A 15386-nucleotide genomic window follows, 5' to 3' on the forward strand; every position below is an offset into this window, starting at 1 on the left:
ACTGTGACAGAAATAGTGATATATGAAGAAAAAAATAACAATTAATATAACAATTTCACTGCATTTTTCTGTTATTTTTTTGTTTGGCTTATGATTGTCTGTTAATTTCTTCTTCAGGTTCATCTGGAGTTGTTGCAGATGATAGGTCAACATTTCTGACGGAAGGAGATTCAGTCACTCTAAACACTGGTGTTAAAATAAACCAACAAGATGTCGTCTTATGGTATTTTAATAACTCTCGCATTGCTGTAATCGCTGGAGATCTGAGTTTTATCTGTACTGATGTTCAGTGTAAGAATGGCACCGAGAGATTCAGAAACAGACTGAAGCTGGATCATCAGACTGGATCTCTGACCATCATGAACATCACAAACACAGACTCTGGACTTTATATGCTACAGTTCAGCAGCGGCAGCAGCAATACAACATTCTATAGATTTGCTGATATTGGTGAGTCATTTAATAAATGTTAATAGGGAGATTATATATGTTTTAAGTACATCATTTATATGTTTTTCCACTTACCTGTATATTCACATAAATAATTAAGATTTAACAGTTAGTTTTGCAGTTGTGCTCTGAAACAATGACAGTGTCTCATCATATAATAAACTTGGATAAATGTTGTTTGTCAGATTCAAAGTCAAGAAAGATTTGTACAATTGCATTCATGTTTAAAGTTCTCTCAGGTTATGCAGGTTTTTTTCATCAGCAGAGATCCTCCAGCAGATGTTGGTTTGTGTTTCAGATGTTCCTGCTGCTCGACGAGATGAAATGAAGACCAAGTCTGTAGTGGAGGGGGAATCTGTCACTTTACATCCTGGTGTAACAAAAACCCCAAATGTTGTGATGACGTGGTATTGTAATGAGATTCTCATCGCCGAAATCACTGGAGATCAGAGTAAGATCTGTTCAGATGTTCAGTGTAAAGAGAGATTCAGAGACAGACTGAAGCTGGATCATCAGACTGGATCTCTGACCATCACAAACACCAGAACCAAAGACTCTGGAGAATATAAACTACAGATCAGGAGCAGCAGATTCACCAACATCCCTATCACCAGTTTGAAGAGCTTCAGCATTTCTATCACTGGTATAATTCACAGTATACACAGTACAATTCTATGCATTTCAATGCTTTTTAAAACACATTTCCATGTTTTATATCAATCCAAGGGAGCTTTGACCCAATAGCAGCTTTTCCATTGATGGGCCAGTGCTAGCCAGTGCTTAAAACGGCCCGGGCGGGGCTAATAGCCCCAATGCAGGACTTTTACTTGTATCAGAGTATTTTTACAGTGTGGTATTAGTGCTTTATACATTATTAGGTAAAGGATTTTAATACTTCGTCCACAACACAGCAGCTGGATGTCTGGAGCTCTCACTTGCATTTAAATATTGTCTTGTTAGAAATGATTTGCTTGTGTGGTGTATTTACATCTACCTTCAGAGCAGTGTACCAGCAAGACAGGAATCAGCCTAAACTACAGAAATAATTAGGCTATTGATATAATTCTGATTGTCGATTACACCATCTAGGGACTTGCACCCTAAAAATATATTACAAGCCACCGGCTTTTAGGTACTCAAAGTACACAATTTCGTTGTCAGTGAGTAACTGGACAGAGTCATGGGTTCTAAAAAAGAAAAAAAAAAAAAAAAACACTTTACTCAAGCAACTGCAAATACATTATACAAATCACCCCACAATGGAGCATTATACAAAATAATCAATTGCAACTGGACAAGAATTGGAGAAAAAAAGATAAGGAAAACAATAAAAAAAAAAAACTAAAAGATCAAGAAACAGCAACAGTAAATCACAACAACAACAACAACAACAAAATCAAAATAACACATACATTCCAAACACCTTCACTAACACAACCATACAGGGCTGAAGGACAGATACTTCGGGCACCCCTGGCTTGAAGTGACCTCCAAAGAAAGCAAAACAAACTCATTCAATACTCACACCACACTACATATGGTTTCATTAACAAGATTCAGGAGGAGCACATTAGATACTTAGCCTAATTAGCACAGGTGGAGCCACTTAAGATAATCAACCCTAGGGTATAAATACAGCTGACTTAGCCTACCTGTCTCCATTGACAGTTTATCAGTATCCTGGTTCGCTCTGTCTGTCATCTTATCAAAGACCCAATTTTCTTTCCAACGACTATACCGGGGATTTTTCAGATCTGCTGCTTTTGCTGATACCCATGATCATTCCTACCTCGACAAACACGGCCGTTGAGCACCATTAAGCGTCATCGCGACAGCTGCTCTTCTCGCCAAGTCACACGTTGTGGCCAATAGACTGTGCAAAGCCCCGAGCTCGCCTCGCTCGACAACAAGACTGTCCCACCCAAGACTGGGCTCTCCTCGACCGCTGGATCGCAGAAGCAGCAGGCATTCAACCAGCCTGGGCCACACCCCAGTTCTCACCGCAGTTTGAGGCTGCGTCCACTAGCGGCGCAGACCGCAAGTCGTAAATCAGTACTTTTTTAGGTGAATACGCTAAATGCAGGTTTCGTGGCAAAAGTTTGTTAAATGAGGTTATGACGTAGTTCTGTCGGATGACGATGCCATTTTTAACCACAAATTTTAACCATTTTTTCCAGAGTCATCATCCACACTGAAATCTCCAAAGACATTACGTTTGCCTTACCGTGCATGTTTAAACCTCAATGAGATTATACAGACATAAGTTTCATGCAATTATTCTGGCAGGACCAATTTATTTAGGAACATATTTCACCATTTACTATCTACTTATCAATTTATCTAAAACACAACTACCCTCGTGTTTTGCCATGAGAGCAAGTGTGAGTAAAATTTCTGTTGTCTTTTTAGGACCGTAATCATGGGCGTAGGTTTGGTCTCAGCTTTGGTGGGGACACCCTGAGACCCCCCCCAACCCCCCCCCCCCCCCCCAGAATATCACAATACAGAAGTTAATCTACTTCATCTCATTATATTGTATCCTGACCCCGATATCCCATCCTGTATACTGTCCCTAAAGAGCTAGTATAACTGTATAATCTCAAAAATGCACTCTCAAAAAATAAAAATAAAAACCTGAGACTGTGTAATGCTGAACAACCAAACGTTTTATTAACATAAATTATTATGTACATTAGTATTTACACTAACAAAAAATACTCTGCCACAAGGAAACAAATCTAAATAAATAAATATAATAACCATTTTTCTATTATAAACACTATTTACCCTCCAGTACACTCACGTTTATGTTGACTGCAAGATTCCAAGTTAAGGTACAGGCTTATTGACATTCAGTTACTTGCTAACGTAGCATTCTATCATCCTGGGTAACACATACTATCACCAGTTAATACTATTTTCCACAGTAGAATAAAAACTGAATATAAAAATGTTTTTACTGGCCTTTGTATGTGGCACAGAGACAGCCCTGGTAACTTACCGTCGGCAGTCGTCACACACACACACACACACACACACACACACCACCACCACCCGCTCGCTGCTAGTGCAAGCACAAAAGTAGTCCTGGCCTGCGCGTGTAGCCTGTCAGATATCCCGCCACCAATCAAATTACAGCGTTTCTTGTACTATCGTCGTGGCCGTTAGAATCGATCCAAATAGCAGTGCAAAGATACAAATAGCAGTTCAAAGGAGCTTGCTAAATATTGGTGGGGACAAATTTGTCATCTCAAAATATTGATAGGGACTAGTACCTAGCGTCCCCCCTTAAACCTACGCCCATGACCGTAATATGAAAAGCATGCAAGAAACCGCTTGAAAGTGAATAGCACATAACCGCAATTAACGTTACTGCTATAATCATGTCTATTGGTATAATGTTTTACAAGACTAAACATGCTTCATCGTTTTCAAAAGCCTCTGTTTCCACAGTCCATACTACAACGTGAAAACAGTGTTCAAATGTATCCGCTCTGGAGGCTGTTTAAAAAGGCCAGAAGGCCAAAACAAGAGGAAATATGCTTTTCCAACAGGAACGTACTAATGCAGACAAGCCTTGAGGAATCATCAAATCAGGCAACCAATTGCTAAGCTGGCAACACAGTAGGCTACGCGTTCATTTTTTAGCTTTCCCCATCAAATGTTACTAACCCTTCTACTCTTCCCGCAGCCAACATCTACAGCAGCCGAAGCAAGCTCCGCAGGTGGCCCAAGTAGCTATCTCTCCTCCTCTTCTCATGCTCCCCTTTACTTGTCTGTTTTCCGTATCTCCCCACTGTCGCTGCAGTGTCTGCTCCCGCAGGAGCCTTTTCTGTATCTCCCCGCTGCCGCAGCAGTGTCTGCTCCCGCATGAGCCTTTTCTAAATCTCCCGGCTGCCGCAGCAGTGTCTGCTCCCGCAGGAGCCTTTTCTAAATCTCCCGGCTGCCGCAGCAGTGTCTGCTCCCGCAGGAGCCTTTTCTGTATCTCCCCGCTGCCGCAGCAGTGTCTGCTCCCGCATGAGCCTTTTCTGTATCTCCCGGCTGCCGCAGCAGTGTCTGCTCCCGCAGGAGCCTTTTCTGTATCTCCCGGCTGCCGCAGCAGTGTCTGCTCCCGCAGGAGCCTTTTCTGTATCTCCCCGCTGCCGCAGCAGTGTCTGCTCCCGCATGAGCCTTTTCTAAATCTCCCGGCTGCCGCAGCAGTGTCTGCTCCCGCAGAAGCCTTTTCTGTATCTCTCCGGTGCCGCAGCAGTGTCTGCTCCCGCAGAAGCCTTTTCTGTATCTCCCCACTGCCGCTGCAGTGTCTGCTCCCGCAGAAGCCTTTTCTGTATCTCCCCACTGCCGCTGCAGTGTCTGCTCCCGCAGAAGCCTTTTCTGTATCTCCCCACTGCCGCTGCAGTGTCTGCTCCCGCAGAAGCCTTTTCTGTATCTCTCTGGTGCCGCAGCAGTGTCTGCTCCTGCAGAAGCCTTTTCTGTATCTCCTTGCTGCCGCAGCAGTGTCTGCTCCTGCAGAAGCCTTTTCTGTATCTCCCCGCTGCCGCAGCAGTGTCTGTTCCCGCATGAGCCTTTTCTAAATCTCCCTGCTGCCGCAGCAGTGACTGCTCCCGCTGGAGCCTTTTCTGTATCTTTTCTGTATCTCCCCGCTAATAAAAAATAAAATAAAATAAAAATAAATAAATACATAAATAAAATAATAATAATAATAATAATAATAATAATAATAATAATCAATTTTTCTGATTTTCATTACGTTAAGCCATTTCACTGAAATAAGTTGATCAGTTTTCCCCAATAGGCAACGTGAATTTGAACAAGGGTTCATGATCAGCTTCGATGACCCATATTCTCAGTTTTGCATTAGCCATTGGAGCGGCTACTTGGATAATTCTGGGGTCAGAAATTCCTAATCAATCTTTCAGCTCTGCATAACTCGCCGTTTTGAAACATAATCACCTCAAAGAGAGGAGAGAGGATGAAAAAAAAATTTTTTTTTCATCATTCCATGGGTCTTGGTTTTCTTCTGGCAAAAGTCGACATCACCTCCACTTCAAAGTTATGCCTATTCATCCTAGGTGGTGGTGATAGTATAAAGTATCGACGATAGTCAAGACGATATTAGGCTCATTCTCCTATTAATGTATTCATTATAATTAGTAGGTGCCCTACTATAATTCGGCTATCAAACTGCTCCGTTATTCCATTTCAGCACTGCATTTCACGCTTGCCCCGTGCTCGCAAGGATGATTTGAGCCTGTAGGCGTTGAAGAAGTCTCAATCCACAAACAGGCGTACATCGTCTGCAGATACAAGGTATTTCATTGCACTTTAACAGGTAATCTGATATATGCAATATTTTAAACGAGCTCTCACTAACTGAGTTTAATGCCACAGTTACGTTAGAATGCATCTCATTCTTGTTTCTGTGGTGGTGCGTCGGTCTCATCATGAGTCGCGGTCCAGAGCACGTACGACCAACACTTCAGTTCAACTGAACTTTACTCCAAATATATGAACTTACCTGTTTTGAATACTTTATATTTAACGCGTTCGTTTACATCCATATTAGGGTTAAATTGTGGGACTTTAAATGAAATCTACTATTGTTTTTCACCGTTGACTGATTTTGCAAAACCTTTAGACTGATAACTTCCGTGCGCAGATGCAGCACATTTGTCATAGGACAAACGAGATGACAGTAGTGCCCAACTACATGAACTAGCGGTTTTAAATATAGTAATTTCATATTTAACGTCAGTTTATCAATGAATCAGAAAGTATATATTTTTTTAGACTATCAGTGATTCGATAGGTTCTCTTTCATTCACCTGCATGGTTTAAAATGGCAAATACTCATGCCATGACAAGAACAGAGTCTTTCTCTTACTCCACCCAAGCACGATTACATAGTCAATACGTATCATCGATCAAGATGATGATTTGACAATGACCATATCGCTGATTCATGGCACTTATTTGGGGTACACTGGCACAGGAAATTCGATTTATTTTTCGTACGCTTAATTTTCGAATACAATGACTGCACCAAGGTTTTCTGACTTGTTATCGGAAGCAGCTCATTGGATTTGTTAAACAATTATGCAAGTAATCATCATAGCATTTACCCTCTTAGACAACCAAATTGTTCTTAGTATTTAACTCCCTGTCAGGCACTGCAAGAGTACTACTGGTTGAGCCAACCGTTGCCTTTTCTGTTCTACTACCAGCAAAGTTTACTCATATGACGTCGCGAGTATTAAACTCCTATCAGATGCTGCAAGAGCTTTCCCGGTTAAGCAATCTTGGCCTTTCTGTCTTACATCAGTGAGGCTACCCGTTCGATGCAGTGAGTATTGAGCTCCCATCGGATGTCGGTGAAAGCCTCCTGGCTGACTTTTTCCTTCTCCAATCCAACCATACTAGTCCATCTTCGAATACATCCTCCTTAGAAATTCTCAGATGCAATTCTCCCATGAACCTCTATTTTAAACGAAAAAAAAAAAAAAAAAACTTTCACTGTCTGACCAACTATTGGCCATTCAACTTTACCTTTCCGTCTTACGTTCGGAGAAGCTTTCCCGTTTGATGTCGTGAGTATTTACCTCCCATCAGACATCGTTGAGAGCCTCCCGTCTAGACAACATTACTTTTTCCTTTTTACGGTCAGTGAGGCTTACCCATTCGACTCTGTGAGTATTGAGCTCCCGTCAGATGTCAGTGAGAGTCTCCCGGCTAGACAACTTTTTTCATCCTATGGTCAAAAGGCTTACCCATCCGATGCTGTCAGTATTGAGCTCCCATGGGATGCTGGCGCAAGCCTTAAGGCCACACACCCTTACCTTTTCCTCCTAAGGTCAGCGAGGCTTACCATATCAGTCCCCACCAGATCTCAAAGCTATTGTGGGGGGGTCCTTAGTCTGGCAGCTGTCCATTCCGCTATTGCTGGGTACTCTAGGTTCGGGCCATTCCCAAGCTCGGAGCCCTTCCCGGACAGCACGCCAAATATGCATTATAATACTTCAGCTAATTATATGTAAGTGTGAACTTGTGAAACCGGTGAAATACACCACTCTTAAGTGAACCTCCCTGTCCCACTACCACAGCCCTAGAGCACCCGCGTAAGTGACCCTCAGCTCCTGCATGGAAATACAAAAGTAAACAAACAATACTATAACCAACGTCACTGTCAACATAATACAAAACAAGAATTAATTTAGTCAAGATGGAACAGTCAGCTGGACTTTCCGCACCCAAAACCCAGCATCCCCAGTAATAACAAAATAAGTCAAACTATTCAATAAATTAATAAAAGGAAAAACACCAATAACAAAACGGAAAACCAAAAAAAAAATAAAATAAATAAAGGAACTAGAAAACAATCAAATTCACCATTGTATTAAGCAAACAGACACAAACCAAGTTGACTAGAAACAAAAGGAAAGAAAACACAATCATAAAATCAAGGGCAAGACAACAGCGCTGACCAGGCTGTTTGTTGCTAATGCCAGATATTACGGCATGTGATGCCCAGCCAAGGATGACGATTTCCCTTACGTAGATGATCTGCAGCTGGTGTACAACCGCCACTAGCGGTAACGCCACAGAACGCTGATTAAACAACCGGCCAACCCCAAAATAGCTGCTCATCAAGTAGTTCAACTGATTCGCCTGCTACCAGCCTTTTCTCCTGCAGCACGTCGAGCCGGAATGACAACAAACCAATAGGGCAGATGTTACAACCGATCGCATCAACCAACTGGCACAGCCCATTTAAATACGCACTTCCTAATTTGATATAACCAATGGGTGATCTCTACGTCACCCACACACTACATGTGCAATTAATGCAGACTTAACCATGAGGTTTTGTTTAGTTTCATTTAGCACACCACTGTTATGCTAAACACTTCACACAACCTGGATGCAAATGCCAAAGAATGCTCTTGAGGCTCCATTGTCACCTCAGTTATCTTTCTAAAGTTATCAAAATCTGTCTCAAAACTCTAGGCAGAGCTTCTCTCCCTACACATCTGTCTGATCTTTTCTCTCATTTCCTGTGAGAGAGCACTTCTTAATATACATATTGAGCTGGTGCAGATGATCTGTCAGTGTTTGTGATGGAGGGAGACACAGTCACTCTAAACACTGATGTTAAATCAAACCTAAAATTACCCTTTTTTTTTATTACCCTTGCATCGCTCCAATCAGTGGAGATCTCAGTCATATCAGTATAGATGTTCAGTGTAATAATAAAGGTACTGAGAGATCCAGAGACCGACTGAAAACAAATCATCAGACTGGATCTTTCACCATCATGAACACAGACTCTGGAGTTTATAAAGCCCCTTTCACACTGCACGTCGGACCCGCAATATTTCCGGAACATTGCCGGGTCGCCTTCTGTGTGAAAGCAACCACGCCCGGAATTGATTACCGAATTGAACCCGGGTCGGGGACCTAGTAACATTGCGGGGTTCGACCCGGGACGAGCACTGTGTGAACAAAAGCCAGATCTAATTCCGTGTCGAAGTGATGACGCGTGTTATCGCGCAACTCTTTTACCGGCTGTTTTGAAGGAAGATCAACATTCGCGACGAAAACATATCCCAGACAGCAAGCAGTTACGGCCCAGGCCTGGCCCACATCTGGCCCACATGGATTTCATGCGGGCCAGATGTGGGCCGGATCTGGGCCAACACTATGTTGCTGTCTGGGATGTGCAAACTGTAATGACGCAGAGATCAGTTAGTTCCTCACTTTCCGCGCTGACGCCGAGATCGTTTGCTTGCTTCAGTGAAAGTATAACGTGCCTAGCATTGTCGACTCATACATTACACGTCACACGCTGATGTCACGTGTCGTTACGGGATCTTCAAGGGTTGTGTGTGAAAGCACGCACATATACCGGGTCATCACTGGCAGTGTGAAAGTGCCAAATCTAGCGACCAGGGAACAATTGCAGGAACACTTTACCCCTGTATTTGCCGGAATGGCAGTGTGAAAGGGGCTCATGTGATAATCAAAAGCAGCAGCAGCGATTCAAAAATCTTCAGAGCTGCTGTTCATGGTGAGTCATTTAATAAATGTTAATAGGGAGATTATACAGATGATATAGATATGATATAGATCATTTATTTAAAACACCTTTATTGTTAATTTGGAATTTGTAGATTTATTTGTGGATTAAGTTGTTCGTTTTAACATTTAATTTTAATGCAGAGGAATCTGGAATCATGGAATCTGCATGCATCTTAGGAAATATGGTAACAATTTAGCTTGTCTCAATTTTGTCATCAAATGCAACTCAACACTTCATTGGTGTGAATGGAAAAAAATGTGGCAAAATATACTTAAAAAAAAAGCCAGTGTAAGTGAATTGGTAATGAAGTAGCTTTGGATTAAAGTCTGCCAGATGAATAAAAATGCAAATGAAAACATGTAAATTATGTAGGAGATTCAAACAGTACAACTAAAAATAAAATACTTTTCTTGGAGTATTTGAATGGGTAATATTCATGAGTTGTATGATGTTCATTTAGTTGTTCAAAATCATCTACGAGGCACATGTATGTTTGTGTTTTTGTCTCATATCAGCAGTGATTTATACTTAACATTCTTTTTTTCTTTTTCAGGTTTTTTTAGTGTTGATACAGATAGAGGATCAATGTCAGTGATGGAGGGAGATTCAGTCACTCTACCGACTGGCATTAAAACAAATCAACCAGAAATGATTAAATGGTATTTTAATGGCTTTCAAATAGCTGAAATCACTGGAGATCAGAGTTATACCTGTACAGATGTTCAGTGTAAAGATGGTGATGAGAGATTCAGAAACAGACTGAAGCTGGATCATCAAACTGGATCTCTGACCATCACAAACATCACAAACACAGACTCTGGACTTTATCATTTACAGATCACCAGCAGAAGAGGCAAAATCAGTACAAGGATCTTCAATGTTGCTGTATCTGGTGAGTCATTATGTATAAAAACTAATTTTGTTAATGTTTTCAGTGATGTTTTTTCAGAGGTGTTTTTTCTCTTTATCTGTAATTCACAAAGTATATAATCATGTTTTATGCAAGTGTATTTACTATTAAATTGGAATTTTTCAATTTAAACTAGCCTATACATTTAGTTAAGTTTGATTTCAAAGTTGAGTTTTTATTAATTCATGGTTTTATTTAAAATGTGTGTTGCTTGATGATGATAAAAAACAAAACAAAAAAAAACACAATAAGCAGTGCCTACTGTAGCTCATATCATTACAATCATTAGATTACTGGCACAAGTTTTATAAATGTTAACCATCTTTAATATGTATATGTGGGTTTTTATTTATGTATTTATTCATCCTTCCTCCTGTCAAGTATTCCCTGTTTTGTGTTTTGATCATTTTAAATGTGACAGCCCTGACTGTCATGTATCGGGTTGCACGATGCATAAGATTATTAATTACATGTATGTTGTTTAATTAAGTTTAGCTTATAATTAACATTTTTCTTCTTCTTCAGGTTTTCTTGGTGTTGGTGCAGATGGATTATCAGTGTCTGTGATGGAGGAAGATTCAGTCACTCTACACTCTTATGTTAAAACAAACCAACAGCAGTTTATTAAATGGTTTACTATTTATGGCACTCGCATCGCTATAATCACTGGAGATCAGAGTGAGATCTGTACAGATGATGAGTGTCCTGAGAGATTCAAAGACAGACTGAAGCTGGATCATCAGACTGGATCTCTGACCATCACAGACACCAGAACCACAGACTCTGGACTTTATCAACTAGAGATCAGCGGCAGCACCAGTGAAATTATATTAGGTGTTGTAGTACATAGTGAGTCAATAGATTTTAAAGCAAATCTTGTACAATTAAAACATTTTACATCAATAATGTGTTTAGTGATAGTCTTGTTATGGAGAAGATGCTAGTTTTTCATCGTACAATCTCTGATCACCTTTTCAGAGGATTTGATTCAAACAAACAATGCAAAATGTGTTCATAAGCACAAAATGTCATCAGATGTTGCTTGCCAGAAAGCACATGAAAACCAGTTTCATATTCACAGATTAACATGTGGATCTACAACCAACTGTTGGTTTGTGTTTCAGGTGTTTCTGCTGCTGAACGAGATGAAATAAAGAGAAAGTCAGTGAAGGAGGGAGAATCTGTCACTTTATACACTGGAGAAATAAAAAACCCAAATGATTTAAAGACGTGGTATTTTAATGAGACTCGCATCGCTGAAATCACTGGAGATCAGAGTAAGATCTGTTCAGATGTTCAGTGTAAAGAGAGATTCAGAGACAGACTGAAGCTGGATCATCAGACTGGATCTCTGACCATCATGAACACCAGAACCACAGACTCTGGAGATTATACACTACAGATCAACCGCAGCAGATTCACCATCATGAGGAGCTTCAGTGTTTCAGTCAGCGGTGAGTATCTTTTATCATTGTAGCCTGAGCTGTGTGACTCAATGTTAAAATATAACAGATCATCTCTATCCCCTCAAATACGATACACATCAAGAGACACAAGAAAATATGTGCTGTTAACAAGTCTAATGTTTACAATGAAAAACTGCTTAATATTAGTCATTGTTCTAGACTCTAGAGAACTCTGTTGTTTGCAGTGATGTGATGTTATGTGATGCTGTTTTAACTTCTGTTCCTCAAAAACCCACCAGACAACCAACACCTAAACAACTGATGACCAAAGTAGAATGACATAAATTTCAGTCAGAAATATTGATAAATATTGGATGGATTATCAGTCGCTCACTAGTAGAAATGTCTTTCTTCAGCTGACCGAACAGGAATGTATGCTGCTGTTTCTGCTGTTCTGGTGTTTTTGGTTGCATCTGCTGGTTTAATTTACTCCTGGAAGTGCCATTCAAGAAGGAAATGTGAGTGTTACATACTACTGATCTAACAAGATGAAAATTTGAGATTTGTGTGGAAATAATCTTATATATATATATATATATATATATATATATATATATATATATATATATATATATATATATATATATTATTATTATTATTGTACACTAGTTAACCAGAGTAATGTGTGTTTAATTCGAGTTATTATTTTTCTAACAGACAACAAGGCGCAGCGAAGTCTTCAGGTGAGATACAATGTGAACTGAATCTTTCAAATCAGACTGAGCTGGCAAGCATTCCTCATGAATCATCACTAAACCAGACTGAGTCTGAGGCGGCCGGTGAGACATTAACATAACCCTGTTTTTATTTTGATATTTTCATTGAAAAGAAACAAGGAGAGGAGTTGGGAAACGAGAGGAGTGGATAAAGCTATCATTTCTCAAAGAGAAATAGTTTATTATAGATATATTATTATTATTATATCTTATTATATTACATATTTAGATTTCTAATACCAGTCATTAAACACTAAAGGTAACTATATCAACATGCAATATTGTTGACCGAAAGACAAGACTAAAATTAAGTTTTAATTTATTAAAATCCTGTTTTATTTTTTCCCCAAACATTTGAATGAGAAATATTATAAATCATTAAATTAGATTTTGAGCAAAGTAATCATGATGATCAGTTAAACCATGCAGCATGACTAAATGTCATGTTTTCTTTTACTAAAATTAGAAAACTAAAACTTAACCAAAAATAAAAAATACAAAAATAAGGGTGACTAAATACAATAAAAACTAAATGGACATTTGAGTAAATTAAAAATAGCTGACATTAATACACAGCAAAATCTCCAGTGTTAACTCTGAGTGTGGACACATATAAACACTGAAGCAGTGTTAAAAGTAACACTGAAGCAGAGTTGAAGTTCATGAGATAATTAAGAAGTTAATTGAGTTATGATTGAGCATTATTGAAGACACCTGATGTTAACAAGCAGAATCACCAAACGAGAAAATCACAATTTGTGTGTCACCATTATAGTGATCAGTGTTTGCTTTAGTTGGTATCTTGAACTTTCAGATGTTTACTTTAGTCTTTGTGTTGTTGTGGTAACAGAATTATAACATACAGACCAGAGCAAAGGCAATCATGTGTGTTATTGATTTTGGTTTGAACTAATTGTCATGTAGTGATCTGAATGCGTGAGTTCAGGTTTCATTAATGTATACGTAAATTAAGTGGAAAAAAAGATTGAAATTCAGCATTTTTTGGCATAATGTGACATGTAGTTAGTTCTACATAAAGAAAGAAGTCTTTAGTTTAGACACACAGACATCAAGAATCAGCGTGAGCATCACAACAACGGTGACCATCAAAAAAGCATGTTGTAGCCAATAAAAACTCATCCATGGCTCCCATCATGCATTGTGGCATGAATAAATTATGAGCTGAACTGTCTTTTCAACATTTTATTCTAACTATATTTTATTTTTGCTGTTTTTATGTGAACTTTTAGTATCTAGTTTTGTGATGTTCAGAGTAGATCTGTTTATCTGGATATGCTGTTTGTCACCGTTGTTGATATTCATACGCTGATTCTTGTTATCTGTGTGTGCCTAAAAGAAAGACTCTTTAATAAAAAAATAAAAAAAAAAATCAGAATCACTTGCAAGAGATGGCTACAAATTTCAGACGTTTTCATTGTGGAATCAAAGCTGTTACAATCAATAATGGAAGTTTTCTTTAGAGAAAACACTGTAAATTAGTTCAGTAACTCAGGTCAAACAACGATTACATTAAAACATAATCATCACCACCCGATGACTTTTGCTCTTGGCTTGCCAAACAAATTTTAAAAGTAAAAAGCAACAGTCCACACTCAGAGTGTTAAATTAACACTGGAGATTTTGCTATGTAAAAGCAGCTTTTAAACTGCAAGACATTTTGTCCATTTGTTTCATTAACTGACTGATTTTTTATAGTAATATAAAAATGTGCGATGCAAGTGCAAATACACTAATGAGTGTCAGTCAAACACACTGGTGCTGAATTGTGTCTGTACTACCGTTACTTGTGACCTTACGGTCATTATTAACCATATTAGCATATTGACAACACCAGAGAGAAACATCCCTGATGAAACACAGTGTGCTGTTTCTCCTAACATTCACGTTACACTAAACTGCCGTTTTTAGCAGGAATCTTTTTTTAAATTGAAAAATCACTTTGTATTTGTTTGTTTGTGGGGTCACAGATCTGTGGTTAAAGTAAAGTATCCTGCAAGTGTTGATCCATGAAGTATTACCATAGTGTCTTTAATCAAAACGGTGGAAACTTGATCTCAGGAACTGAACCTGTAGTACTGCAATAACTGAACCAGAACAAAATGCCAAATATATATATTATATAACTTCTATATTTGTATATTTTCACAACAAGTCTATTCACTGTAAGTAATTTTACTGATATAACACAAATATGCACTTTGTTATAATGTTCAGATGTTTGCTACTTCACCCTGAATGTCTTCATTTGTCAAATTATACTTTCTTTGTCAATTGTTTTTCTTTTTCCTTTGTTTAGCTAAAGTTTAGAAGAATAGCTAGATTAAGTAGGCAAAATTTATAATGCTTCTGTTTTTGTAAATGTTTTCAGAAATGTTATTTCAGTGGCACCCCTCACCAAAATTTGTATTGCAACCTCAGCAGAAAACCAAAACATGAAGAATTGAGAACATTTAGATTTTTTTTTCCCTTTTGGTTTTCTCTTGCATCATCCAAAGAAAATGTGCTTTAAAACACTGTATAACTGCTTTGACACAATGTGTATCGTATAAAGCACTACACAAATAAAGGTGACTTGACTTGAGCTCATAAAAGCATTAAAAGAAACTTGTAAGATCTTTGTATGTTCATGTAACAAGTGCCATTAAAACAGATCTGAGTTTCACAGAAGATTTGGTCTGGTTGTATTTTGGCATTTCATAATGTTGTTTAAACATTTAATTCATATATAAAGATTGGGTCTACATTATAAC

At 38.8% G+C, this 15386-nt stretch overlaps 1 protein-coding gene across 1 annotated transcript; it reads left to right on the forward strand.

The window, feature by feature from the left end:
• The first annotated feature begins 210 nt into the window (after positions 1-210).
• On the forward strand, positions 211-14943 carry LOC113040795 (uncharacterized). The gene is made up of 5 exons (XM_026199046.1): positions 211-223; positions 749-901; positions 10077-10415; positions 11558-11887; positions 14933-14943. The coding sequence occupies exons 1-5, from the start codon at positions 211-213 to the stop codon at positions 14941-14943; spliced, it is 846 nt and encodes a 281-aa protein (XP_026054831.1).
• The last annotated feature ends 443 nt before the right edge of the window (positions 14944-15386 follow it).

Source organism: Carassius auratus, chromosome 22 (assembly GCF_003368295.1).
Source record: "Carassius auratus strain Wakin chromosome 22, ASM336829v1, whole genome shotgun sequence".
Taxonomy (NCBI): domain Eukaryota; kingdom Metazoa; phylum Chordata; class Actinopteri; order Cypriniformes; family Cyprinidae; genus Carassius; species Carassius auratus.